The sequence below is a fragment of the Mus caroli genome, unplaced genomic scaffold (assembly GCF_978045245.1).
Source record: "Mus caroli unplaced genomic scaffold, Mus_caroli_1 scaffold_2, whole genome shotgun sequence".
Lineage (NCBI taxonomy): Eukaryota > Metazoa > Chordata > Mammalia > Rodentia > Muridae > Mus > Mus caroli.
The window spans coordinates 75,472,693-75,498,949 of record NW_028227257.1 but is presented as its reverse complement, the minus strand read 5'-3'; the positions used below and the strand labels follow the sequence as shown (position 1 = coordinate 75,498,949).

Sequence of the window (26,257 nt, the reverse complement as noted above, 5' to 3'; positions counted from 1 at the left end):
GTGCATAGGCGAGGACTGGAATCTGAGCACCAAGCTATGCACAGGTGTGGCAGTCCCCTGTTATCTCAGAGCCTTGGAAACTAAGATAGGATCCCCGGAGCAAGCTAACTAACTAGCTAGAAACCACCTCAGTAAACAAAATGGAGAGAGACTGAATAAGATACCTGACATCAACAAACATGGGAACATGCAGACACACAGAGACACACCACAAGCACACATGTACAATGGATACTAAGTTTCTCTTTAGAACTTGGGAAGCTAATGCAAGCTCAGGCTGTGGAAAACTAGACTCCTCTTTGCCCCAACCCACACATCCCCAATATTCAGGGTTGGTCTACGGATTTTCCTGAGGATTGGACATTGCTGCAGTTTACTTCTGAACTATCCCTCAAAGGCTCATGTATTAGTCCTCAGGATGGTTCTATTAGGAGGTGGCAGAAGATTCCAAGGTGAGGCCTGGTGGGAGTTTTAGATCCCTGGGGATGTGGCTTTGAAGGGGACTGGGAGATTTCGCTTTGTTTTTAGGTCCCAATAGAGACGAGCAGATTTGCTTACCTATATGACATGCTGCTCTGCCCTACCACAGGCTCAAGGGCAATGGGGGGGGGGCATAGAAACTGTGATCCCAAAACCATGATCCCAAACATCCTTTCCTCCACGCATGTTGACTATAGCAGACACGGGACCTAGAAACTACTAACACGCATGTCTCTTTGGATGACGCAGCCTGGGCCTGAGATCTCTGGGTTCTGATTTGCTGGTGGTGAGCAACGGAGGGAGACAAATCTCTTTATTGATGCAGGGTCTCTGTTAAGCCCTGAGCTTGCCAGTTTAGGCTCCACAGATCCCTTGGTTCTCTGTCTCGAGTGCTTTGATTATAAGTGGTTGCCACTTCTGATTTCTACATGGGTTCTGAACTTTGGTCCCATGTTTTCCTGGCACGACTCCTCAGCCCTCGGACCCACTGAGTCTGCCCTTCTCTTTTCACTGTGTGCCACTGGGTAGATGATAAACCCATCAGCTAATCAGCATGGTGGAACCTGGGAGACTAGGATGCTGCGTGGCTCTAGCCGCGCGCAGCTGCTTATGTTTGTAGAGGACTAACAAGGTGGCGGCCTCTAGGGAAGCCTCTGGCTGTCAGATGTTGAACAGGGTGTCCCAGAGTGTCACCGTGTAGTGTCTCAGCCAATGCGGGCCCACCAGTTGAGTCCAGGGGTTGGTGTGGGCTGTAAAGGCTGAGCTGAGCTGGAAGGAGTGCTGGTGGGTCCACTGGAGAGAATATGGATGGTAGTAAAGGGGATTTCTGTAAAAGCAAGGCTCACTTTCTTGACGGTAGTCATGGTGATTGCTTCTAAAGATGATCATGGTGAGCTGGAGAGATGGCTCAGAGGATAAAGGTGCTTTGTACCAAAGCTGACTACTTGAGTTCTGGGATCCACATGATGGAAAAAGAGAACCAGTTCCTACACACGTGCGTGCGCGCGCACACACACACACACACACACACACACACACACGCGCGCGCGCACACGCACATGCACACACACACAATGATCATGTGATTTTAATTTCTTAGGGGTTCCCATAGGAGCAGACTATTATGCTAAAAAATTTTGAAATGTCTCTACTTTCTCTGTATAAAAATCGAATGCACTGGAGAGAGAATGAGTGAAATGGTAGACTTGGCTTTTTCGTCTTTCCCCTTTCCCTCTTCCGTTTACCCTGCCAGTTCTTTGTCTGTGGACACCTAAGTCTGGAGGTGATTTGGGGAGGTGGAGATGGTGGCTGTCTCCCTTTTCTTGTGACATAATGAAATGCCAAGAATTTCCTCATGTTATCTCTCGATTAAGGTTTATTACCTAAACTGCAAGGTGTCACTTAAATAGCAAACTGAATAGAAGAGTTAAGTTGGATCTTGCTGTTGACAAGAAAATTATCCACTCCCTCTCAGGAGCTCACCAGTGAATTATAGAACCCAGTGGGACATTTCTTTAGCTCCTTTGGAGCAGGCTATGTTAATTCTTTTTGCAAACTGTTTTAGAAGAATCTTGTTGGGATGATAGAACTGATTCTCAAAGAAGTTGGCTTGATTTTTATCTCCCAATATTGGTTATAAATGTTTTTATTTCACTCAGTGGACAAAGCCTCTGTAAACTTATTTTCTGTGGCAGACAACTATCTGAACAGGTACATTGTATTTTACAATGAGGTAAGCGATGTTTGGGAAAGTATTACCCAGACAGAGCTGGTCATTTTGTATATAGGAGTGTGAAATCAAGTCAGAGGAGTCATCGCTCTTTCCACACTTGACATTTGCAAGAGCTGTGGGCCCTAGGAAATAACTTACTGTTAAGAGGAGAGCATTTCAGTGGCTCTCTTAAAGCAAACAAAATTAATTCTGGCTTTAAAGCTCTCAAACTAATATCCTCTACTTGTACCAGTTGCCCATAATTTTAGGAAAAAGTGGATAGCTCTCAACCCAGATTGTTTTCTCTGTGGATTGTGAAAGCCATTTATAGCTCATATAAAATTGGCCTTTTGACATAAGCAAATGTATTTATAAAGCTTGGAGATCGAAGTCGGTATGAAAGACTTCAAATCTGTGTCTCTCTGAGAACTGGAATTTAGTCTAACATGTTCCTGTGAGATGAATCTCAATTTGAAAGAAATATTTTACGCAGATTTCTTTCTGAATTTGTGTCAAAATAGCTTTGTAAAGCAGAGTTAAAGGTAAATGTTGGTAGATTGAGGAGCAGGAAGCCTCTGGTACTGAAATGTCATTTGGAATGGAAACATTAGGACTAAACTATGATATTTCTCTTTTCAATGTTCCCTCTATAAATTCATAGCCTGCGTCTTCTTTATGGTGAAAAGGAGCTGGGATTGAATGTCTAGAATGCAATGGAGAAACTTAGGCAATGAGATCCGTAGACTTAGAAAATGGAAATATTTACATTTTAATACAAATTTCATTGCTATTTACAGCTTAGTAAAAGAAAGCGGCGCCACTGTGAACTAAATAATAGTATTACTTGAACTGAATTAAAGCTTATTTTTAGTTCAAGTTTGTTTATTTTCAGCAACATATTTTGAGATTAAAATCCCCCCCACGTCTCTTCCCCCAAAACCTGTCTCCCTTTGTCCTTCCCTCCATCTTTATCAGTTAAAAGAATTTGTTCAAAAATGTATTCCCTAGTTTGCATTAGATTACCACACGTCTTTTCCCAGTGACTGGAGGAAGGAGGGGAAGAGACTACTAAGATGCAGATGCTCGGCTGTTGGTGCACACAATACTAAGATGCAGATTCTTGGCTGTTGGTGCACACAATACTAAGATGCAGATTCTTGGCTGTTGGTGCACACAATACTAAGGAACCTAGTTCATCTGGCAGAACTGCCTCTGAACCAGTGAGCTCCTGCCTTGGTTTTATCATAAACTAACTCTCTGATTTTGAGTAACTTTTCTGAGTCACACTGTCCTATATATCCACGTGGTAGGAGATGATGAACAAAACCTTTCTTGGTCCTCCATGCTCTGTATTTTCTTGGGTCTTTTTCTGGGAACATCTTACCATACTATGCCTTCTACACAACTGACAGATTAGTGTGTGTGTGTGTGTGTGTGTGTTACCTGTGTCTCAAAGTTATGGGGAAATCACCCTGACATATGCTGCTCTCTGGGATCTTAATCCAGATGCACAGAAGTTGTGTCTGTCTGTCTGTCTCTCCGTTTCCCTCCTTCTGATTTGTCACTTGATTCTTACTACCCCCATTTAACATTGTGTGTCATTCACGCACTCAGTTGTTCTTGTCTCTAACTTCAGCCTCAGTTGACAGTGACTTGACTAGACTGTAGGCGAGTGAAGTCACCCTTTTAAAAGCTCCCTACCAGTTGTCAGGTCTTCTCCATTTTCTGCAGGATGGCAGAGTGCTGTCTTTTTATTACTCTCCCTATACCACACCGTGTTCCATTTGTAGCCTCCTGCAGATCCCTCTGGTGTGCCAAACTTTCCCTCTTACCAGGAAACACCAGCATTCTGTCTGCAACACACACTCTCTCACTTTCACACGCACAGAGCTTTTTCTTCCTGCACATCTCAACTTGCCTGTTCCTTCCCCAGAGGGATCACCCGGACTAAGCAATTCAACCTCTTTCTCCTTTCCTCCATCACTATTGTTTCTTTGGCACTCATTTAAGGTTGTCAAGTATGACCCTTTATGAAATTTAGATGTGCAAATCTTATAAAGGAACCCCATTTCCTTATAACTGAGCTTCACTTAGCTCATGAATTCTCATGTGAATTGAGTCACAGCTAAGTTAAACGGCCTTAGAGTTAAATAATGCAGTGGCCAGAGGAAAAGTTCCATCAATTCAAGATGAATCTGGATAACTCTGGAGTTTTCTAAATTACTGTTTGGTAAATGTCCTGTAACAGAAATGTTCTCTCTCTCTCTCTCTCTCTCTCTCTCTCTCTCTCTTCCCCATCTCTCTCTCTCCCCCCATCTCCCCCTCTCTCCCCCATATCCCCTTTCTTTCTTTCTTTCTTTCTTTCTTTCTTTCTTTCTTTCTTTCTTTCTTTCTTTCTTTCTTTCTTTCTTTCTTTCTTTCCTTCCTTCCTTCCTTCCTTCCTTCCTTCCTTCCTTTTTTCTTTCTTTCTTTCCCAAGGAAAATTAAAGTTGAGGTGAAAGCTCATGCTGGTTAGTTTTTGTCAGCTTGATACAAGCTAAGGTCATCTAGGAAGAGAATGCCTTAATTGAGAAAATCCCTCTATAAGATTGGCTTGTACGAACTACCAAACCCAGATACTATGGCAGATGCCAACAAGATTTTGCTGACAGGACCCTGATATAGCTGTCTACTGTGAGTCTCTGCCAGTGCCTTGAAAATACAAAAGTGGATGCTCACAGTCATCTATTGGACGGAGCACAGGGTTCCCAATGAAAGAGCTAGAGTACCCAAGGAGCTGAAGGGGTCTGCAACCCTATAAGAGAAACAGCAATACGACCTAACCAATACCCCCAGAGCTTCCTGGGACTAAATCACCAATCAAAGAAAACACATGGTGAGACTTGTGTCTCTAGCTTCATATGTAGCAGAGGATGACTTAGTCGACCATCAATGGGAGGAGAGGCCCTTGGTCTTGCGAAGATTCTATGCCCCAGTATAGGGGAATGCCAGGGCCAGGAAGAAGGAGTGGGTGGGTTGGGGAGCAGTGGAAGGGAGGAGGGGATAGGGGATTTTCGGAGAGGAAAGTAGGAAAGGGGATAACATTTGAAATGTAAATGAAGAAAACATTTCAAATTTTTCAAAATTTTAAAAACTGCTCATTTTGATGGGAACTGCCTTAAAGTATGAATTTGTAGTCTCCTTAGAAACAAATAAATAGATAGATAGATAGATAGATAGATAGATAGATAGATAGATAGATAGATAGATAAACAAACAAAAGATTGGCTTGTACAAAAGTCTGTGGGGACATTTTCTTGACTAATGGTTGATGTGGGAAGGCCAAGCCCACTGTGGGTGGTTCTATTCCTAGGCAGGTAGTCCCAGAAGATGTAAGAAAGATATAAGAGTCCAGGGAACATGCTAGTAAGCAACATTCTTCCTTGGCTTCTGCTTCAGTTCCTGCCTTCAGGTTCCTTCCTTGAATTCTTGCCCTGGCTCCTTTCATGATGGACTGTAAGCTGTAAGATGAGATAAGCCCTTTTCTCCCAAGTAGCTTTTGGTCATGGTGCTTATCACAGCGATAGAAAGAAGCTAACTAAGACAGTGCTGGTGCTTACTCCGAGTATCAGGAGAGAGCTGTCTAATTTGCACCATTGTCTGTCACCAATGGCCCTGGTTGAGGTGTATTGGGATTGAATAGCTTTCTTCCTCTTCAAAATTCTGACATTGAAATATAAGACAAAAGAAGAAGGCACATGAAGACCAAAATAGCTGCACTCTCATTAGTAAAGCTGATATTAGACAATGCATGTTATATCTGCAGGCAAGTGAATTTGCTCATCACAGCTCCAACCTGCAAAACAGTTCCTAAAATAGTCTCCAACAGTAAATGCTGAAGTTGTTTTAATTAGAAAAGAACAATGGGTGTCTTCATCTTTACTCTCCACGTGTCTCCACTGTGGCCAAGAAGCTTGGGCTAGCCTTGGTGGAATTCTCTCATACAATGCTAGTTATTAATCATATATATATAATTATATAAAGCAATTTATCATATAAAGTTATTTATACCACACACACATAAATATCTTTGATTAGTCTATATTATGAACCTTATAAATAGTTGAATGAATGGAACCATTCACCATACTGAATGCGTTTAAAATTTAACCTTCAAACAGAAATATCTGGGAATAAGAATTATTTTTTAGATGTTCATTTTAATTTCTCCCTCCCTCTCTTCAGCCTCCATCCCTCCCTTTAGAAATGAAATGTGCCATGATGTGCTTTCTAAGGTAGGTACCATTCAAGATAGGTACCATTCAAGATGAGCCTCCTGATGTCAGCATCTTGTATACAGTCCCTTTGCTTTGACTGTAGGCTGGACCTGTGGCTTGCTTTCAGCAGACACAGTATAGAGAAGGTGATAGAGCTCACTTCTGAGATGACTTAGAAACAAGCTCTGGCTTCTGTCTTGAAATCCTTTCTCCTCTCTGTCTGAGGGAAGACAACTGAGGCACTGTGGGTTACCCGCTGCACTGTGGGCTACCCTACTGCACTGTGGGCTAGCCTGTGGAGAAGCACCTGTGGCAAAGAGCTGAAGCCTCCTATGGAACAGCTCCCGAGAAACTAAAGTTTGCCAGTTCTCTTGAGTTCCTTCTAAATTGCCTCCTTGCTAAGTTTGCTTTTGTTTCTTGAGGGATCTTGAGCCAAGGATCCCTAACTAAGCTCTGCACCCTTCATCTCTTGAGGAAAACAGTGAGTTGTGAGTTTTAAACTTCTGTGTTTTAGGAACCATGTATTGCATGTCCAAAAATAACTAGTTTTTCTTTTAATGATGCAGGGATAGCCCAACACTTAATGGGAAAGAGAGAAAGGAACAAAGAGAGGGGGGCTTTCTTTGTAATATTTAGCAGCTAGAAACAATCAGGACATCTGTTGGATTGTTGTAGGAATCATGATTTCATGCTGTCTTGAAGGAGTATGAGGTCTTTGGGGGAGAAGACAGACAACTGTAGAGAAACAATCACTTGCCTTTTAGCCGTATTTACTGTTAAATGCACTTGCCTGGGTTAATTGATGCTCCTTAAGAGGAGAACCACATAGGAATCTAAATAATTACAGCACACATGATTAGAAAAATTATTGAAAATGATGCTTTCAAAAGAAAATCCTATAGAAATGAGGCCCAACAAGTCTGAAAAAGATGACTAAGCCACTTCAATGGTTTCAAAATAGCTAGGTCAGCAAGTTGACACCCTGGGATAATTTCTTTAACCTTCAGCTATTGCTGTATGTTTTGAATATTAGTGTAGTATGTGGAAAGGCCAAGGAGATCTCATTGTTATTGTAGCTAGATACCAGAATAAGGTAACATGCTAAAGAAAGGGAAGGCAGAGTGAATAGGAGCAAATCCTCTGGAGTCAGATGGGCAGGATTTGAGTTTAGATTGTATCAGGCTAGTCTAGTGAACTTAGGCACATTGCTAAACCTATTTGATATTAAGATCATAACAAAAAGATATGTCACAGACTAGGTCCTATGGCTCACTCTTAACATCCCTGCACTTAGGAGGCTAAGTCAGGAGGATGTATCTTTGGCTATATAGCAAGACCCTGTCACAACAAACAACCAATAAATAGATGAAAATATGCCATGGAATTTGGCATTTAATAAATAGAACAGTAGGTGTTATTAAGTATTCACATTATAACACAAGCACTAAATATTGTGCACACACACAGTAATATATAAATGCTTCTTTGTACCCTACCTCCAACTCTCTAAAATCTAGTCTCTTGTATTTTCTGGGCATTTTTGGTTTTCTATTTGATTTGGTTTTTTTTTTTTTTTTTTTTTTTTTTTTTTTTGCGGAGGAGAGGTTTCTCCATGTGGCCTTGATTGTCTTGCAACTCAATCTGTAGACCAGAATGGCATCGAACTTACAGAGATCCTCCTGCCTCTGCCTCCTGAGTGCTAGGATCAGAGGTGTGTGCCCCCACTGCCCAGCTTCTGAGTTCTTTTATAGCCCAGTGGCTAACAAGGCTGGGAGAGCACAGCTTTTGGTCACACTTGTTGCTTGGGAGGACTCGACTTTCAACAAAGAGTGAGCTGCTGCTATTGACTTTTCCCCAAGATGGTCCTCCCCAGGCTGTCCTCCCGGTCCTCCGTGTCTGCAGCAGCCATGTTTGCATTCTTAGAACTTGGAAAGGAATAGACACTTAGTGTGGTTGGGGTAATTTGATGTGCCTTAAAAATGGCTGTGGAGCCAGCTATTTGGCAAATTGGACCTTCTTGTCCTCATGGTCTCCTCCAGTTCATGAGAAAAGATGAAAGTATTGAACGTGGGGTTCAACAGTGTTCTGAAAATACTGTAATGAGTCGAACTGACTCTAAAGAAGAGGAAGTCTGCCATTTGGGGAATTTTGCATCAAAAATATATCAGAACAGAACAAGAAAAAATTAATCCATGCAAAGTAATGGAAGCACTGGGTACTTTTAATTTTTTAGTGGCCCCGAGGCACCATTATCTGCTTTTTTTTCTGGGAAACCACTCATTGGGGGAAAGTGAGCACTCTGGCCTCTTTTCTGGGAGCAGTCCAATGCAGTATGGATATTAATTAAATTTATTAAACAAATAACACAGCGACTTGGGGGAAGAGGGGTCCATCTGCCAGCTCCGCAGACAGATCTCTGCAGAGACGTGGACTGAATGGTAGTTAGAGGGAAGTTGCCTAGCTCAGCAGATGGGCTCTTGTCTCCAGTGGGGGAGATTTGGTGGCGGTCCAACAACTCTTTTTCCCCTCCAGGTTTTTGTTCCTTGCAACTGTGATTGAAGAAGCCCTTCTCTGTCTTTTCCCAGCCTGAACCTCCCTCCCGCCCACCCCTCCCCCTCTTTGTTTATGTGAGCAATGTTTAAATCTGAGTGATTTGTTCAAGAAGCAAGTCCCGGCTGATCTCATTTTGTGTGTGTGCCCCAAAGCTCATGCAGAAAATAATTAGGAAGATGTAATCCCATTGACTGTACATCCACTTGTGTACACTGCTGCAGCCCAGCGTTGTGTCCTGGAAAAAAAGGCTCTGGGCCAATTTGAATTTGTCCAGAGACCTCATTTTCTGCACTGGGAAGTTTATATGATGCTGAGGTATAGATTTGTATTATTCCTAAAGTGGTTCCTTGGTCACTTTGATTTCTTTCTGACCTTTGTGACTTTTAAACACACTCCCTCCTTCCTTCTCTTTCTCTCTCTCTCTCTCTCTCTCTCTCTCTCTCCCTCTCCCTCTCCGTCTCCGTCTCCCTCTCCCTCCCCCTCCCCCTCCCCTCCCCCTCCCCCTCCCCCTTTCTCTCTCTGTGTATGTTTAAGGATTATTGTTCAGATTCTGATGGCAAGCATCTGTTGAGGTGCCACCCATCAGTGTCTCCATTGCGGACAATAATGGTCTGCTCTGCCTTCTAGAAATGCACTTTCCACCTCCTCTCCACGTCTCTGCAGAGAGTGGGTACGCAGGAAGCCCATGTGTCCTGAGGAAACACTTTGCTCTCAGCTGGTCAGCGCTTCTCAGCATTTGGTGTATTTTTGACCCGAAGTCCATTCAGACAGAATGTGGGTTAATGTAAATCTCCCCACCACTCCTCCTCTGTCCTCAAACCACTTTACAGAAGGGCCCCGCATCTTTGACAACGTCCCTCCAACAGGGAGTCACACAAGCCTTTCGATCGACTCGTATGTCCTATTAACGGCAAAAATTTGGACTAAATAGATACCCACCTTGGGCTGAGTCCTGGAACACTCTGGCCTTAGAGAGATAGGTCTGTTTCTGGCCAGCCTACCAGTGAACATAGTTGCCAGACATAAAGAAAGTCCTCCAACCCAAATGGCTTCCCTTCCTCTCCAAACCCGCTGTGCTGTGCCAGCAGAGGCCTCAGCTGTTACAGAACCTAGAGATAAGAGTAGATGAATGCAGAATTATGACATTTTGTAAGGTGTATTGAGCCTTAGAGAGAGAGAGGACAAACCTATAGTTCTGATGGTAGGTACTAAGAGATGAGCGCATCTTTTGAAATTTAACAGAATCTTAGCTGGCAAGCCTGTACAGACCGTTAGTTCTTTTGGCTGGGAAGATGGTTCTGTGGTTAAATATCTGCTCTGAAAGTGGAAGAACCAGAGTTCAGATCCTCAGGAACCCATGTGAAGCCCTATGGGTGTGGTGACCTGCCTGTAATTGCAGCCTCAGAAGGCAGAGAGAGATGGGATGCTCAACAAGACTCGTTACATCTGCAAGCTCTGGGTTTGATTGAGAGGCTCTTCCTCAATGAATAATTAGGAAGAGCCATTGAGGAGGGTGCTCAATCTCAACCTGGGGTCTTTACTTGCACACTCATACATGCACTCAAACCTCCCACACATATACATACAAGTGCATAACACACACACACACACACACACACACACACACACACACACCCCACACACACAGAAATAAAATGATCAGCTCATTTCTGCTGTAACAGAAATGATAAATCAAGTCTTTCCTTGAAATTGGTCTGAGCTTCCAAAACCCAACTCAAAATGGAGTCTCACTGGGCCTTAGGTGGTGTCGTCAGTGCCTCCTTGAGTATCTAGCTGTCCCCACCTCCCCTAAAATCACAGGAATGTTAACAAGTCGGCAAACTTGCAGACCCCAGTGGCTCTTCCATAGAGCCCTGCCATAGGTTATTGTTTCTAAGAGTCAACGTTATTCTTCAGGTTTTTATGGAATTGAGAGGAGCTCTGCTCAAGAGATGGCCATGAGGCGGCTGCTGAGAAATATCTGTTTACCTTGGAATCACAGGTGAGCTGCCAATTTATTTTTCTAATTTGTTGGAAGTCAAGATCTCCAGTGGGTGGAGGGCAGACATCATTTGGAATTCATAGGCTATTTTCCACACTGTCTACACTGCTTCTCCTTCCACCCTGGTGTACCTGGCTTAATTTTGCTCCCTGATTTAAATCTCAATCTAGTTGCTCTGGCATCTCAATTTAGGGGAAGATTGGACGTTGCTTTTCAAAGGGAATTGCAAGCGTTTTACTCTTGTCTGAAGAGACAGATTGTGCCTTCCTTCCCAAGGATAAACCCAGAAATTACATGTAAATCTTAGAGGTTTTATTTGTAGCAGAATGTTTCCAGACCTCACGTTCACACATTAGTGTAAATGAATAAAACAGAGATGGCAGGAAACACCCCAGCAGACAGTGTGCATGTTTCAGATTGGCTCCCAGTGCCTGCCTGTCTGCTTTGAACACATTGTGCTGACTGGAGCTTCAAATGCTTCACTGTGGGATTTGTAGGCAATGTGACAATGTGGGACCAAGAGCACCAAAAAGAGCTTCTGATCACAAACAAACAATATTATTTTGTAGGAAACCAGAGAGTACCTTTGAAAATTCAATTCATTTTAAGATTTGCCCAAGAAGGGCAAGTGCACTTTTAGATGTTGGCTTTACTTTTGCTTCAAGGGTTCAAATGCAAACTGTGCATGTTCATGTGTGTGCTTGTATGTATGCGTGCACAAGTGTGCTCAGGTGTGGTTCCACCTGCACTTTTCTCCTTTTTAAGACAGGGTCTGTCTCTCAGTGGCTTGGAATCCACAAATTAGGTTAGGCTGCCTGGCCAGCTCTGAGGGCTCCACCTGCCTCTGCCTTTGCGGGGCTGGAGTTAGGAGCACCCTGGACACCCAGCTCTTTACATGTGCTTGGAGAGTCTTATTCGACTCTCATGATTGCTTGGTGAACACTTTATTGATTGAATTGCCTCCTCAGCACTATAGTGCAAACGTTTGAAATGTTCAGACTAATGACTCCTCTGCATGCTCACTCCCCAGGTGAACATTTTACAAAGGAACCACATGTGGGACTACCATCGCTGGCTGTCTCCAGGATTAGATGCTATAGCTCCTTAGAGCTTAACGCCTTGTGGTACAGGAGGGGACCGACTAAGACAAGGCCTGCCAGGTTCTGATGGAAAATACTGACATTTGACAGCCCAGGTCCTGAGATAAAACAGAAAGCCTGCTATCAGATTTTCTGCTGTATCTCAATGTTATTTAATAAGTGTTTTTTCAATTCTATCTCACGTGTTGGCATCTCTTACTTTGTAGTGATTTGAAAACTGCCTTCAGTTCTTTTACAGAGGCTCAGGACTGTCTGCTTGCCTGCTTTCCTGCCTCCTTCATTGTCCCCTCTTTCCTCTTCTCTCTGGTTCATGTTTCTGGTTTTCTTTGTGTATGTATGTGTATGCGAGGTGTGAATGTGAGTGTGTGTGTGTGTGTGTGTGTGTGTGTGTGAGAGAGAGAGAGAGAGAGTGTGTGTGTGTCTGTGTGTGTAGTATATGCATGTGCACAGAGATCAGAAGATGCTATCTATTGTTCTGGTTTGTCACTCGGCCTTACTCCTTTGAGATAGATTCTTTCATGGAACCTGGAGCTGGGCTGACTTCCAGCAAGCCCTTGAGCTCCTCCTGCCTCCACCGTCCATAGCACTCTTTCTCTCTCTCTCTCTCTCTCTCTCTCTCTCTCTCTCTCTCTCTCTCTCTCTCTTTCTTTCTTTCTTTCTTTCTTTCTTTCTTTCTTCCTTTCTTTCTTCCTTTCTTTCTTTCTTCCTTTCCTTCTTTCTTTCTTTCTTTCTTTCTTTCTTTCTTTCTTTCTTTCTTTCTTTCTTTCTTTCTTATTTGTTTATCTATCTATCTATCTATCTATCTATCTATCTATCTATCTATGTGTGTGCGTATGTGTGATGCGTGGTCATGACGTCAGAGGACAATGTAGGAGAGCTCTTCTTCTGCTATGTGGGCCATGGGGTTGAATGCATGTTGCCAAACTGACGTGACCAGCATTACTGATCATCCAGCTATCTCTTCAGGCCTTGGCATGCTTCCTTTGTTATTACTCTCCAGTTCTTTCAAATTCAAATATAGAATCATCTAGTAGGATGCAAATTTCTAAGCTCCCTGGTTCAGCTCCTTCCCAAGCATGACGGAGACCATGCCGCTCATTCCACATTATCACAGTTTGGTTTGGGTTTGTGGTTCTGGGATCTAACTCAGGGCCTTGCACATAGGAGGCAAGCATCTCACCACCCAGCTACGTTCCAAGCCCTTGGGTTTCTTAGGGCAGATCTCCTAATGTAGGCCAGACTGCTCTTGAGTTTTTGATTCACCTTGTCCCTGTCTCATAAGTGCTGGGGTTACAGGTGTGGACATGTATACTCAACATAAAATTTTTGTTTTTGTTTTTTAAACATTTATTCATTCATTCATTCATTCATTTATTTTGCTTTTGTGTATTTGTATGTGCATATACATGTGTGTGTGTGTGTATGTGTGTGCATGAGCATGCATAACTGCATACCATGACATGTGTGTGGTGGTCATAGGACAGATTTGGGTTCTCTTCCTCTCCCGTGTGAGTTCTAGGATCAAACTCATGCCTTTGGTCTCTATGGCCATTGCCTTTATCTACCCTGGCTTTTAATTTGTGAGTTTTAAAAGTGCTTTAGATATTTAGTCTTTTCGTTGGGTTAATGAGCTCTAACTTTAGACTGTTGGATCTCATAGTTCATTTTCAGAGGTGGAGATGATGACATGTCGGCTCATCTCACCATTGACACCATCTCCATCTCTACACAGCGTATCTTCAAATGCATAGGGAGTGATACCTAGTGGCTACCACCTGAACACTTACCACCACCAACCCTCATGAACAGGGAATTTGGCTTTTGCCATCTCTGGGAAGGTACATGCTAAGCATTTCATATACATCATGACATTTCGTTTTCATGACATATTAATAGTCACACTTTAAAGATGAAGAAATTTATGCTCAGGCATGTTAAATAACTTGCTGAAAGTCACATCTAATTCATCGAAACTAATCTAATCTAAAATCATATCTAACAGCCGGACTCGGATTTGAAACCCAGACAGCTAACTCTAGAACACTTTCATTAAGTCTCTCTACTTCATGTCATCCTGTACATACTCATTTGTAATTTATAATTTACTTAAATCTTAATAGAAGCTACAGAGTCTTCGAGTAAAAGTGCAAATAAAATAGCATAGGTTAAAACTAAATAAAAAGATTAATCATGTGTAGCCTTTCAAGTTTTTGGAAACTGTCCCATTTTTTTCTAACTTTGCACTTTCTAAGTTAATGCTGCCAGTTCTTTATTTTTAAGCTTTCCTTTCACTGTTGGAGGAATGTTGAGCCCCAGTCAATGAAGTCTGTGGGGGATGGAGTCTTTTTTATTACTGTTGTGTTTCTGGTGCGCAGTAGCTGTTGGTGTCAAGGACATATTGAGTAACCAGGCCAGAGGTGCTGGAGCTGAACGCATCGGCTGTAGGAGGTGAACAGGCTCATGCAGATCAGGTCTGGGCCATCCTCACTGACAATTATGACTTTACTACTCTGAAAGAGACAGGGAAGAGATGATTGGCTTTCTAATCAATTTTCCCGTGTGATACTTTGCAATTGTTAATATACTACTGCAAGCCACCTTGAAATGCTTTAAGGGGACAAAATATAAATGGATTTATTATATATTTATAAAGATGCATATATGCATATGCATCTAAAATTGTATGTTGAGTTGCCCATGTGAAGTCCTTTGCTGTCTGCTGGTCTAAGATGTGAGGAAGGCTGAGTTTTCTTCTCCTGTGTGCTATGGAAGCTGAGATGGGGAAGAGGGCCAGGTCTCCTGTGTGGCATGGGAGCCGTTCTTGATGCTGTGGGATGCTCTTTCTCATCCCAGGGATGTAGTTTCTAGGCCTTTGCCTTGCTGGCTCTTTGGAATTTAAAGCAGTCACCCTGAGACTGTCCTGGTGTATTTCCAAGTGAGGCAGAAAGAAAGAAACAACTGCGCTGTGTTTCACTCCCACTCAGACAGAGACTGTTTGCCTCTAACAGTCACATGCATCATGATGGATGTAGGATTTCTGTCATCAGTGAAAACTTTTGGTTCTTATCAGAAATTCTCCACCCTGTTTCTGTGCAGTTGACAATGCAACTTACACCTAAACTCAGAACTGTAGGGCACTCTCTCCTGTTTGTAGAGGAGAAGCAGGTTCAGAGCGGCTAACTGATTTTTCCTCTCTTGACCTTCATTTTCTTTACCTTTCTTGTAGTCTCTTCATTTCGTGTTTGAACCTAAGCCTCTGGGCTTTGTCTCTTCATTTACTAGTTAATACCATTGTGCTCTTGACTAGATGGTACTGGGTGACTCGTTAAAAAAAAAAAGGAAAGAAATTTATTTTACTGTCCTGGAGGTTGAGAAGTCAAAGATCAAGGGATCACCAGGTGTGGAGTCTTCCAGTAAGGATCTGTTCTCTCTTTCCCAAGATAGTGCCCTACATACTATATTATCTAGACGAGCAATGTGGACATTGTCCTTAACTTGATGCAAAAATGGAAAAGCAATGAAAGGAAGCTCACTTATCAAAACCAGTTATTAAAACCATCCCCTGAGAAATCCCACTAAAATCAGGGACTAGACAAAGCTGTCCACTCTCTTCCTACCTATTCAACATTGTACTTGAAGTCCTAGCCAGAGCAATTAGACAACAAAAGGAGATCAAGGGGATACAAATTGGAAAGGAAGAAGTCAAAATATCACTTTTTGCAGATGATATGATAGTATATATAAGTGACCCTAAAAATTCCACCAGAGATAAACAGCTTCAATGAAGTAGCTGGATATAAAATTAACTCAAACAAGTCAATGGCTTTTCTGTACACAAAGGATAAACAGGCTGAGAAAGAAATTAGGGAAACAACACCCTTCTCAATAGTCACAAATAATATAAAATATCTTGGCGTGACTCTAACTAAGGAAGTGAAAGATCTGTATGATAAGAACTTCAAGTCTCTGAAGAAAGAAATTAAAGAAGATCTCAGAAGATGGAAAGATCTCCCATGCTCATGGATTGGCAGGATCAATACAGTAAAAATGGCTATCTTGCCAAAAGCAATCTACAGATTCAATGAAATCTCCATCAAAATTCCAACTCAATTCTTCAACGAATAAGGAAGGGCAATCGGCAGATTCATCTGGAATAACAAAAAACCTAGGACAGCAAAAACTCTTCTCAAGGACAAAAGAACCTCTGGTGGAATCATCATGCCTGACCTAAAGCTTTACTACAGAGCAATTGTGATAAAAACTGCATGGTACTGGTATATCGACAGACAAGTACAGCAATGGAACAGAATTGAAGACCCTGAGATGAACCCACACACCTATGGTCACTTGATCTTTGACAAGGGAGCTAAAATCATCCAGTGGAAAAAAGACAGCATTTTCAACAAATGGTGCTGGCACAACTGGCAGTTACCATGTAGAAAAATGTGAATTGATCCATCCCTATCTCCTTGTACTAAGGTCAAATCTAACTGGATTAAGGAACTCCAAATAAAACCAGAGACACTGAAACTTATAGAGGAGAAAGTAGGGAAAAGCCTCGAAGATATGGGTACAGGGGAAAAATTCCTGAATAGAACAGCAATGGCTTGTGCTGTAAGATCGAGAATCGATAAATGGGACCTCATAAAGTTGCAAAGCTTCTGCAAGGCAAAAGACACTGTCAATAAGACAAAAAGACCACCAACAGATTGGGAAAGGATCTTTACCTATCCTAAATCAGATAGGGGACTAATATCCAATATATATAAAGAACTCAAGAAGGTGGACTCCAGAAAATCAAATAACCCCATTAAAAATGGGGCTCAGAACTGAACAAAGAATTCTTACCTGAGGAATACCGAATGGCAGAGAAGCACCTGAAAAACTGTTCACCATCCTTAATCATCAGGGAAATGCAAATCAAAACAACCCTGAGATTCTACCTCACACCAGTCAGAATGGCTAAGATCAAAAATTCAGATGACAGCAGATGCTGGCGAGGATGTGGAGAAAGAGGAACACTCCTCCATTGTTGGTGGGATTGCAAGCTTGTACAACCACTCTGGAAATCAGTCTTGCGGTTCCTCAGAAAATTGGACATAGTACTACTGGAGGATCCAGCAATACCTCTCTTGGGCATATATCCAGAAGATGTCCCAACCGGTAAGAAGGACACATGCTCCACTATGTTCATAGCAGCCTAATTTATAATAGCCAGAAGCTGGACAGAACCCAGATGTCCCTCAACAGAGGAATGGATACAGAAAATGTGGTACATTTATACAATGGAGTACTACTCAGCTATTAAAAAGAATGAATTTATGAAATTCCTAGGCAAATGGATGGACCTGGAGGGCATCATCCTGAGTGAGGTAACACAATCACAAAGGAACTCACACAATATGTACTCAATGATAAGTGGATATTAGCCCACAAACTTAGGATACCCAAGGTATAAGATACAATTTGCTAAACGCATGAAACTCAAGAAGAACGAAGACAATGTTTGGAGCTGAGACAAAAGGATGGACCATCTCGAGACTGTCATATCCAGGGATCCATCTCATAATCAGCTTCCAAATGCTGACACCATTGCATACACTAACAAGATTTTGCTGAAATGACCCAGATATAGCTGTCTCTTGTGAGACTATGCCGGGGCCTAGCAAACACAGAAGTTGATGCTCACAGTCAGCTATTGGATGGATCACAGGGCCCCCAATGGAGGAGCTAGAGAAAGTAACCAAGGAGCTAAAAGGATCCGCAATCCTATAGGTGGAACAACATTATGAACTAACCAGTACCCCGGAGCTCTTGACTATAGCTGCATATATATCAAAAGATGGCCTAGTCGGCCATCACTGGAAAGAGAGGCCCATTGGACTTGCAAACTTTATATGCCCTAGTACAGGGGAACGCCAGGTCTAAAAAGTGGGAGTGGATGGGTGGGAGGGTATGGGGGAGTTTTGGGATAGCATTGGAAATGTAAATGAGGAAAATACCTAATAAAATATATAAAAATAAAATAATAAAAGATAAAACCATCCCCTGATGGAGCTCTTGTGACCTAAACACCTCTTAAAGGTCCCAATCCTTTAGGAATTGATTTATACAACATCAGCAAAGCATGCTCTTTATAATAATCATGATAACCACGTAAAATGCAGACTCTAAGGATCCCCACATTGCATTTAATTGTAACCGTGGTTTCTAAAGCATCTTCACATTCTTTTTACAGCAAGGAGGCTGAGCGGGAAGTACCAGGGAGGAAACGAAGGTGGAAAAGCTAAACATTCCAAGATGAAAGTAGAAGCAAAACCAACAACTCCAAACCCAAACACTCAGCAGACTTTCTCCTTTACATGTCGGCATTAAAGAAGGACTAACAGCCAGGCATGGTGGTCCTAGCACTTGGAAGGTGGAGGCAGGGGATTAGAAGCTTATGAACATCCTCGCCTACATAGCAAGTTTGAGGCTAGCCCGGTATAAAAAGACCCTGTCATACACAAACAAATGAAGAACAACTGATAGATAACTGCCAACTATTCCTAATCACTTTCTGGGCATTGTGCTTTCGGGTCCATGTTTCTAACCTCCTTGGTGTGTGATAGTGACAGTAGGACCTAGGTCCTCGAGCCTGCAAAGTCATGTTCCAACATAAAGCCCCTGCCCTCTTAAACTTTCTTCTGCTTTAACTTTTTATAATTACATACAATGCTGTTAATTATTACATATAGTATATAATGTACTTTGGTCGTATTTTCCCCATTGTCTGCTCTTATCCCATTTCCCCTCCTGTTGAATTCCCTGCTGAATTTCCAACAAGTCTTCCAACTACTTTCATGGCCTTTGGTGTATGTTCCGTTGCAGTTCATTAGGGTCTCCTGTGTGAGCATAGATGGGAACAAGGGCAATTTACCATATTGAGGACTATGACTCCTACTGCCTCTATAACTTTTAACTGCTTCTGTGAGGGGTGGGGCTCATGAGTGCCACTCTGTTCATGATGGAATGTTGGTGGGCCCAGGCCCATGCAATCTAATGCAGGTAGTCACTGCTGCTCTAAGTTCAAGATTGCAACAGCCATGCTTTGGCCTTTGTCTCTGCTTGGAGCTGAAGTGCAAGCACATGTTTGGGCTCTAGAGCTTTATTTCTTCAACTTGTTTATTTAAATTGAATTAAAATTTGCATATGTTTACTTTATAGAGCACATCCTGAAGTCACAGCTTTGTCCTAAATACCCACCAATATACATCCATTCACTCTTTACATATGTGTTGAATGCCTGGTAGGATCAAAGAACACTGCTAGACAGAAGTAAGCCTGGTTTCCTGCTCTCAGAGATCCTCTGTCTGGAGAAGGAGATAGATGCTAAATGATCACACTTAACCTCCAAGCTTTGCATGTGACTTCAGGATGCGGCTGTGCTGTGCTTGCAGCTTGGTTAATGAAAGACAGCCATTTTCCTATTCAATAAGGCTAGGGGCAATTTGAGTTACTGCAAGACACATGTAGATGTTTTTTTGTCAATTCCTGTATTAGATGAAATGCTTGATAAAAACAACATTGAATGGGGAGGAACGTATTGGGTTGATGGCTTCAAGAGTGTCAGTCCATCCTGCTGGGTAGGGTGTAGAGCAAAGCAATTCATACCATGCCTGACTAGGAAGCAGAAAGAAAAGGATGCTGGCACTTGGGATGCTGCCTTTCTTACAGCTTCCTTTAATTTGCATGGGTTCCTATCCCGTGGATGCTGTTTTCACTTATTCGGGGGAAGGAGGTCCCTCTGGAATTAGATTTCTGAAAGCATCCTTACGTGCACAGCCAGTATTTGTGGCACCAACCTCTGAAGTGATTGTAAATCCAGTTAAATAGGCAACACAGATTAAATATCAGTATCCATCTAAGGACTGTTGGCATTGTCAGTGAACTCACTCAGGTAGCCATCCACCGAATGAACTTAGTAGCAGACTTCTCTCTTATTATTTTGCTGTTCATTTAGATGAACTTTAATAAAACTCTAGGTATTCATTTAAATACTGGCTTCTTAAGGAAAGAAAGAAAGTGGGTTATGTTTAATTAATTTTTCTTGCTCCTCTGTGGTGGGAATTTGGGTCACAATGAGCATAATTTGTACACCAAAGATCCAGAATAATTTTCTACATTTCTAGCTTCAAGTGAATATACTTTATAATAAAAATGGACAGAGAGATTTATGAGCCAGAGGATCATGGAGTTTGCTGTGAGATTGTGTCTCTTAGGAATGTCAGAAGCTACACCCATAAAGTCTCACCAACATGGCCACCTGAAAGTGAACTGAACAAGGACAGTAGACATGCTAACACGGACTCTGGGAGGTGTGGGGAACAATCCTTGGAGGTCTCCATTCTCATGAAGAACTAAGGAATGCTGAGAACTGAGAAAAAGTCTTCCTTAGAGAAGAGCACACAAAAAAACAATACCAAATGGTCCTGAAGACATATACATTCAGGTAACATTACAGACTGAGCAGGTTGTATTCATATATATTCACACACACACACACACACACACACACACACACACACACACACACTTAATGAAGAAAGAGGGAATGAATTGGAAAGAGGTCAAGGAGGGTGTGTGGGAGGTTTAGAGAGAGGGAAGGGAAGAGGAAGTGATGTATCTCAAGTATAATCTCAAAAATAAAAGAAATATTTTTAAAGTAAATGAAATGAGTAAACCTTTGAGTATCCACATTTAGGATGGCTAAAAGTTCAGATTGTGCTTGCTAGAGTTTTTATTTCCTGGAGCTGAAATCAGATCTTTCGGACACATGGCATTAGTTATTTCAGGCTCTGTCAGGATACTGCTATAGTAGATTAACATTGTAAACCAGAAGCCCAAACCAGCTGATAGTCCTAAAAGCAGCAGGGTGTTAGCAGCCCGGCTGAGCAAGATGGAGGATGGCAGGAGCTACCTGGCCTCACTCTTTCCTCTGGTCTAAGTCTGGCTCCAACCTTGACCAGATGCTGTCTGCATCTTGGTTTCTATCTTCACAGGGGACTTAGTGAAATGGATCCACTGTACACACACACACACACACACACACACACACACACACACACACACTCACTCACTCATCACGGCTCCCCAAACGGAGAATGCCCTTTTCCCCCGATTCCCTCCTCCATTAGCAAAGCCAGAGAGCAGTTGGCATTGAAAACTTCTGTTGTGAGCTGAGCACGGCCTCTGTTTATTTAAACCTGGCTCCATCTGAGTGCAAATCGCACTTGGTGGGGCCCTTTTAATTTTTCTGTTGGATTTTTAATTCAACTATAAAGACAATTCAAGTGCGAAACTTCGGCGTGCTGACTTTGTTCTTTGAGTCATTGCACTGTAATTAGCTGAGCTGGGTTTTAAATGCTGCAAGGGAACATCTTTCTTGTCTGTTTATGTCAGAAAAAAATGGCTAATGAGCACTTATCAAAGAGATGAACATTTTTTTTTCATTAGATTAAGTAACATCAAAACAGATTTGTAATGTTCTATTATGTTTCAGCTTGGAAGAAATTGGGTAAAATAGCTAATATCTTCACGGCTGCCCAAGAATGTCTCTTGTAAGACAAGATCCGCCTCCCCTCGTCCCCCACACACCTAGACTTCAGCAAAGTGCCCATCGGTGACAACTTCCTGTGTGGCTAGGTGGCTTAAAGGCACCTTCTCAAAGGGCTCAGAATGACCTTAAAATTATCTGTAGCGTGTGAATGCCTGTGAAGCCAGTGTCATTTCTGGTTGTCAGTGCCTTGTGCCATGGTTCCTTGTGACTTGATCTTACAGTCCTATCTGATTGCTTTTAAAGAACCATTCATTTCCATGTTCCCACAGCTATCAATCAAAATTCCGTCTGGAACATCAGTATCTGCCTTCTTCCTCGTGGACAGTTTTGAGTGTTTATGTGGATGGCATTCGTGTTTTAACAAAAGGCACAATGATGACGTCTGATTTCTTAAGACAACTCATAGTAAAAATGTAGACTTAAGAATCTCTCAGCTGGACATGGTGGCGCACGCCTTTAATCCCAGCACTCAGGAGGCAGAGGCAGGTGGATATCTACAAGTACGAGGCCAGCCTGGTCTACAAAGTGAGTTCCAGGACAGCCAGGACTACCTAGAGAAACCATGTTTCCCAAAACAAAAACAACTAGAAGAACAAGAATCTTCTCCCTTAAAAATTCACTTTATCTTTCTTTGGATGTGTGTGTATGGTCTGTGCGGTCACATGCTTATAGACTGATGCTTAAGGTCAGAGTGGGTATTGATCCACGGAACTGGAGTCACAGGAGGCTGTGAACCATTCAGTGTGGGCACTGAGAACAAAATTCTAGTCTTCTGCAAGCGCAGCAGGTACTCTTAACCACCGAGCCATCTCTCTATCCCCAGAACGTTCTCGTTTTACATGTATCTTGGATGACAGGCTTTTTGTTTCTTTAATTTTATACCACAAGTTTGAGGCAGTGTATAGTGGCCTATAAGCGTGTTAATGGGGCATTGTCTTGAGTGACGATGGATGGGAGAGAGCCCAGCCACTGTGAGTGATGCCCTCCTTGCACAGATGGCCCTGGGGTGTATAAGGGAGCTAGCTGAATGAGTAAGCCAGTGCACAGCATCCCTCTGTAGTTCTCTGAGCATTTCTGAATACTTGGTGTAACAGTGTTCTGTGGCTCTCTTCTACTTCCTCTGCTCTAGTACTAGAATCCAGCATTTCTTCAAAGTCTCTGGTTCTTATGGGGGGGCAATAGTACTTAAAAATTAAACACTGGATACTAGGTGCTGCTGGACAGCCTCTATGTCTACACTGAGTACATACAGGATTGATGAGACTCTCTCTCTCTCTCTCTCTCTCTCTCTCTCTCTCTCTCTCTCTCATATTCACAAATCTGGTCTAATGCTAGAAAGTTAATTTTAGTCTTTCTCTTTTATGTCTTTAGTTTTGTATTTGTGTGTGTGGGTTATGTGGGTTTCTGTGGAAGTGTGCATGTGGTGTGTATAAGTGACTGGAGGCCAGAGGAGAGTGTCGGACAGATCCCAAGGAGCGGAAGCTACAGGCAGTAGTGAACTGCCGGGCATGGACGCTGAGAACTGCACTTGGCTCCTCTGAAAGAACAGTGAGTGCTCTTAACCACTGAGCCACTTCCCCAGCCTCTCCGGGTAGTGTTTAAGCCCTTTCTCAAGGTGAGGAATCTGGTTCACACTTCTTTTCTGGTTCACACTCTTTTCTGGTTCACACTCTTTTCACTGTTTCTACTCACTGTTTTAGGCTTGTATTCACTCAAGGCTGATTCAGAATTACTGACCCCATTGCTACAAAAATTTATAACTCTAACACTTGATATTTGTTAACTGATCATTTTTGTCTCCAGACTGAGTGTTTAGTCAAAATTTATGTTTGCCTGCTTAGTGTGATATTTTTATTTGAAAAATCATTGGATTTATTCGCCTTTGTCTCTATTTCATGTTGGATTTTACATCTTCCTCTTTTGTTAATAATATCACCATCATCATCCCAAACCAAAATGATTTCAAAAACAGCAGCAGAAATGTACACTGCCTTCCTCTCCCCTGCCACCGTGTTAACGTGCCTTCAGAGTTTCTGTTTGTAAGTATAAGTACGTAAATAAATACGTTCGCGTTCTTTTCGCCTCATCATGGTTCCTTTTAAGCACAGGGGTATGTCTGTCTTTTGGAGTTTGGTTTGCTCTCTTAGCTTGGTAGTCTCCGTGAGTTTTCATCCTCCTCCAGCAGATGTGACTTCACTCTTCTTTATGAGTGACTGTAACACATTGCTTTATCCATGTGTCTTTCGACAGACACGGGGGCTGCTCCCATAGCTTGACTTTTGCGAATAGGGCTGCCATAAACACCGAAGTGAAGAGTCTCTGGGGTCTGCTGATCAGATTTCTTTGGGCCTATTTTCAGGAATGGTATGGCTGCTTTTGTTGTTTTGCTTTTGTTGTTGTTGTTTTCTGTTTCTTGTTTTCTTTTCCTTCGTACTGATTTCCACAATGTGTGGACTAATTCCTAATTTACACTCCTCCCAGTGTTGTTTTATAAGAGTTCTCTTATCTCTACATTTTCCCCCAAATTTTTGTGTTGTTGTTATTTTTCTTAACGGTAGCCATTCTGACTTGGGGGGAGAGAGAATCTGGGTGTTGTTTTAATTTGCGTTTCCCTAATGGCTAAGGATGTTGAACACTTTTTCGTGTGTTCATTGTATGTTTGTACCTTATCTTTTGAGAACTATCTGTTCATCTCATTGCCCTGTTTATTAATTGGACTACTGGATTTCTTGGTAGATAGTCTTTTTAAGTTTTTAACATTGCGTACATTGTTGAGTCAGTTTATAGATGTGCACCATTCTGTACTGTACTCTGAGAGTTCCACAGCTTATTCAACTCACTATGCAGCCGAGGATGACCCTGAACTTCTGATCCTCCTGCCTCTGCGTCTTAGTACCAGGATGCCCATCCAGCCTGGGTTATGTCAGCCTGGGCATGGAAGCCAGGGCTTTGTCTATGCTAGGCAGGCACTCTTCCAACTGAGCTACATCCTAGCTCTTGTGGGCTTTTCAATTGGGTTTTTAAAAAAATCCTTTTTCTCATGGAAGTTGTAAAGTTCTTCATGAATTCTGAATGCCCTGTCTCCCCACCTACTAGCCTTTGTCCTACTCCTCAGAAGCCTTGAAAGCTGATTTTTGTATCATTAGCACCATAAGACTCCTATTTTCTTCTTAAACCTTCAGCCTCATGACCATTGTGCTTCCTGCTGGGTTCTTTCTCTGTCTCACTCAATGAGCTTATGCCTCATTGAGTGCCTTAATAGGAACAGTGTTATCAGTCTCCTCTCTGAAGCTTGCTTTCCTTCTGGATGTCACTGCCACTGCCACTTCTAGCAGAGCAAGAACATCACAAATTTGGGCCAGGGTTTAATGGTAGGACATTTTCAGAGCATGTTTAAGGTTCAGGCTTCTATGCCTTAGACAGCAAGGAGTGAACAAACAAACAAATGAACACATATTCTAGCTCTCTGTTATGTCCTCAGCTATTGTGAGATCCTGATAGAACTATTGGTGGCTACTGAGTACTTCACTAGGGTGTGTCATCCTGCCCCTAGGCTGTGGTCTGCAAAGCCCACCTTCCTCAGCTCCTAATAGCTTCCAGCAGCTGTTCTGCAGCATCTTCTCACACACAGAGACGCTTACTCTGATCTGAGTTACTCCATCATTGCTGGTACTAGCAGTCATCTTTCCACTTAGCACATTTCATTAAATTTATATGGAAATGAGAGAACACAGTCAAATTGACAAAGCATTTCACAATTGACAGGGAAATTGGCTTGCTCATGCATTGCTAGGGAGGGGACAAATTGGTACCGTCTTTCTAGAGGGTATTAATTTATATCAAAATCCTTAACAATTCATTTGTCCTTTGGCCCAGCAATTTTGCTTCTAGGAATTTATCCTAAGGCAATAACGGTGAAAACATATAAAGATTTATTTGGAAAGATTTCCATCTTGTGACCCAAACTGGAATCAAAACACTAACTATGCATCAGTGCGGGACGTGATAAATTCTGGCGCATCAATGCAATGAGATATAATGGAATTTGATGCTGCCACAGAGGCAGATGAATATGTAAACACATTAGTGGCCTATTGTTCTGTAAAGAGCTCAAAACAACACATAGGGAGGGAATCCCATTTTAAAAGGTACATCCAGATCTATAAGACTGGAATAGCACACATGGAAATGTTTCTTAATAATGAATATAGTTACATTTTTCCTTTTATAAAAGTGCATTTTTCCCTATAAGATATAATTTGTTTAAGAATTTATTATGCTTTACTTTTTAAAACTTACAGTTGTCAGAGCCTCTTGAGAATATGTTCTGATGAACATTTTATTTTATACTGATGCCCTGAGCTGTGTTTTTATACTCTTTATAGTATAGTACTCTGTGAGCACTTTATAGATTTCATTAGATTTTTATGTTATTGAAAATACTTTGTAGAACAAAAGACTCCATGCAAACACATTTAAAATCTCTGTTTTTTTTTTAAAAATTCAAACAAAGGTTCTGTCTGTTTCTGTATTGTGTGACAAAACATGTTCAGTAAA

At 42.1% G+C, this 26,257-nt stretch overlaps 1 protein-coding gene across 1 annotated transcript in view; it reads left to right on the top strand.

Moving 5' to 3' along the window:
* LOC110286633 (uncharacterized) overlaps nucleotides 1-26,257 on the top strand; it is a 156,362-nt gene that overhangs the window by 47,552 nt on the left and 82,553 nt on the right. The window contains exon 2 of the mRNA XM_021153136.3: nucleotides 10,918-11,002. Coding sequence (XP_021008795.1) covers nucleotides 10,953-11,002 — 50 coding nt within the window. The 5' untranslated portion in view covers nucleotides 10,918-10,952. The remainder of the gene's footprint in view (nucleotides 1-10,917; nucleotides 11,003-26,257) is intronic.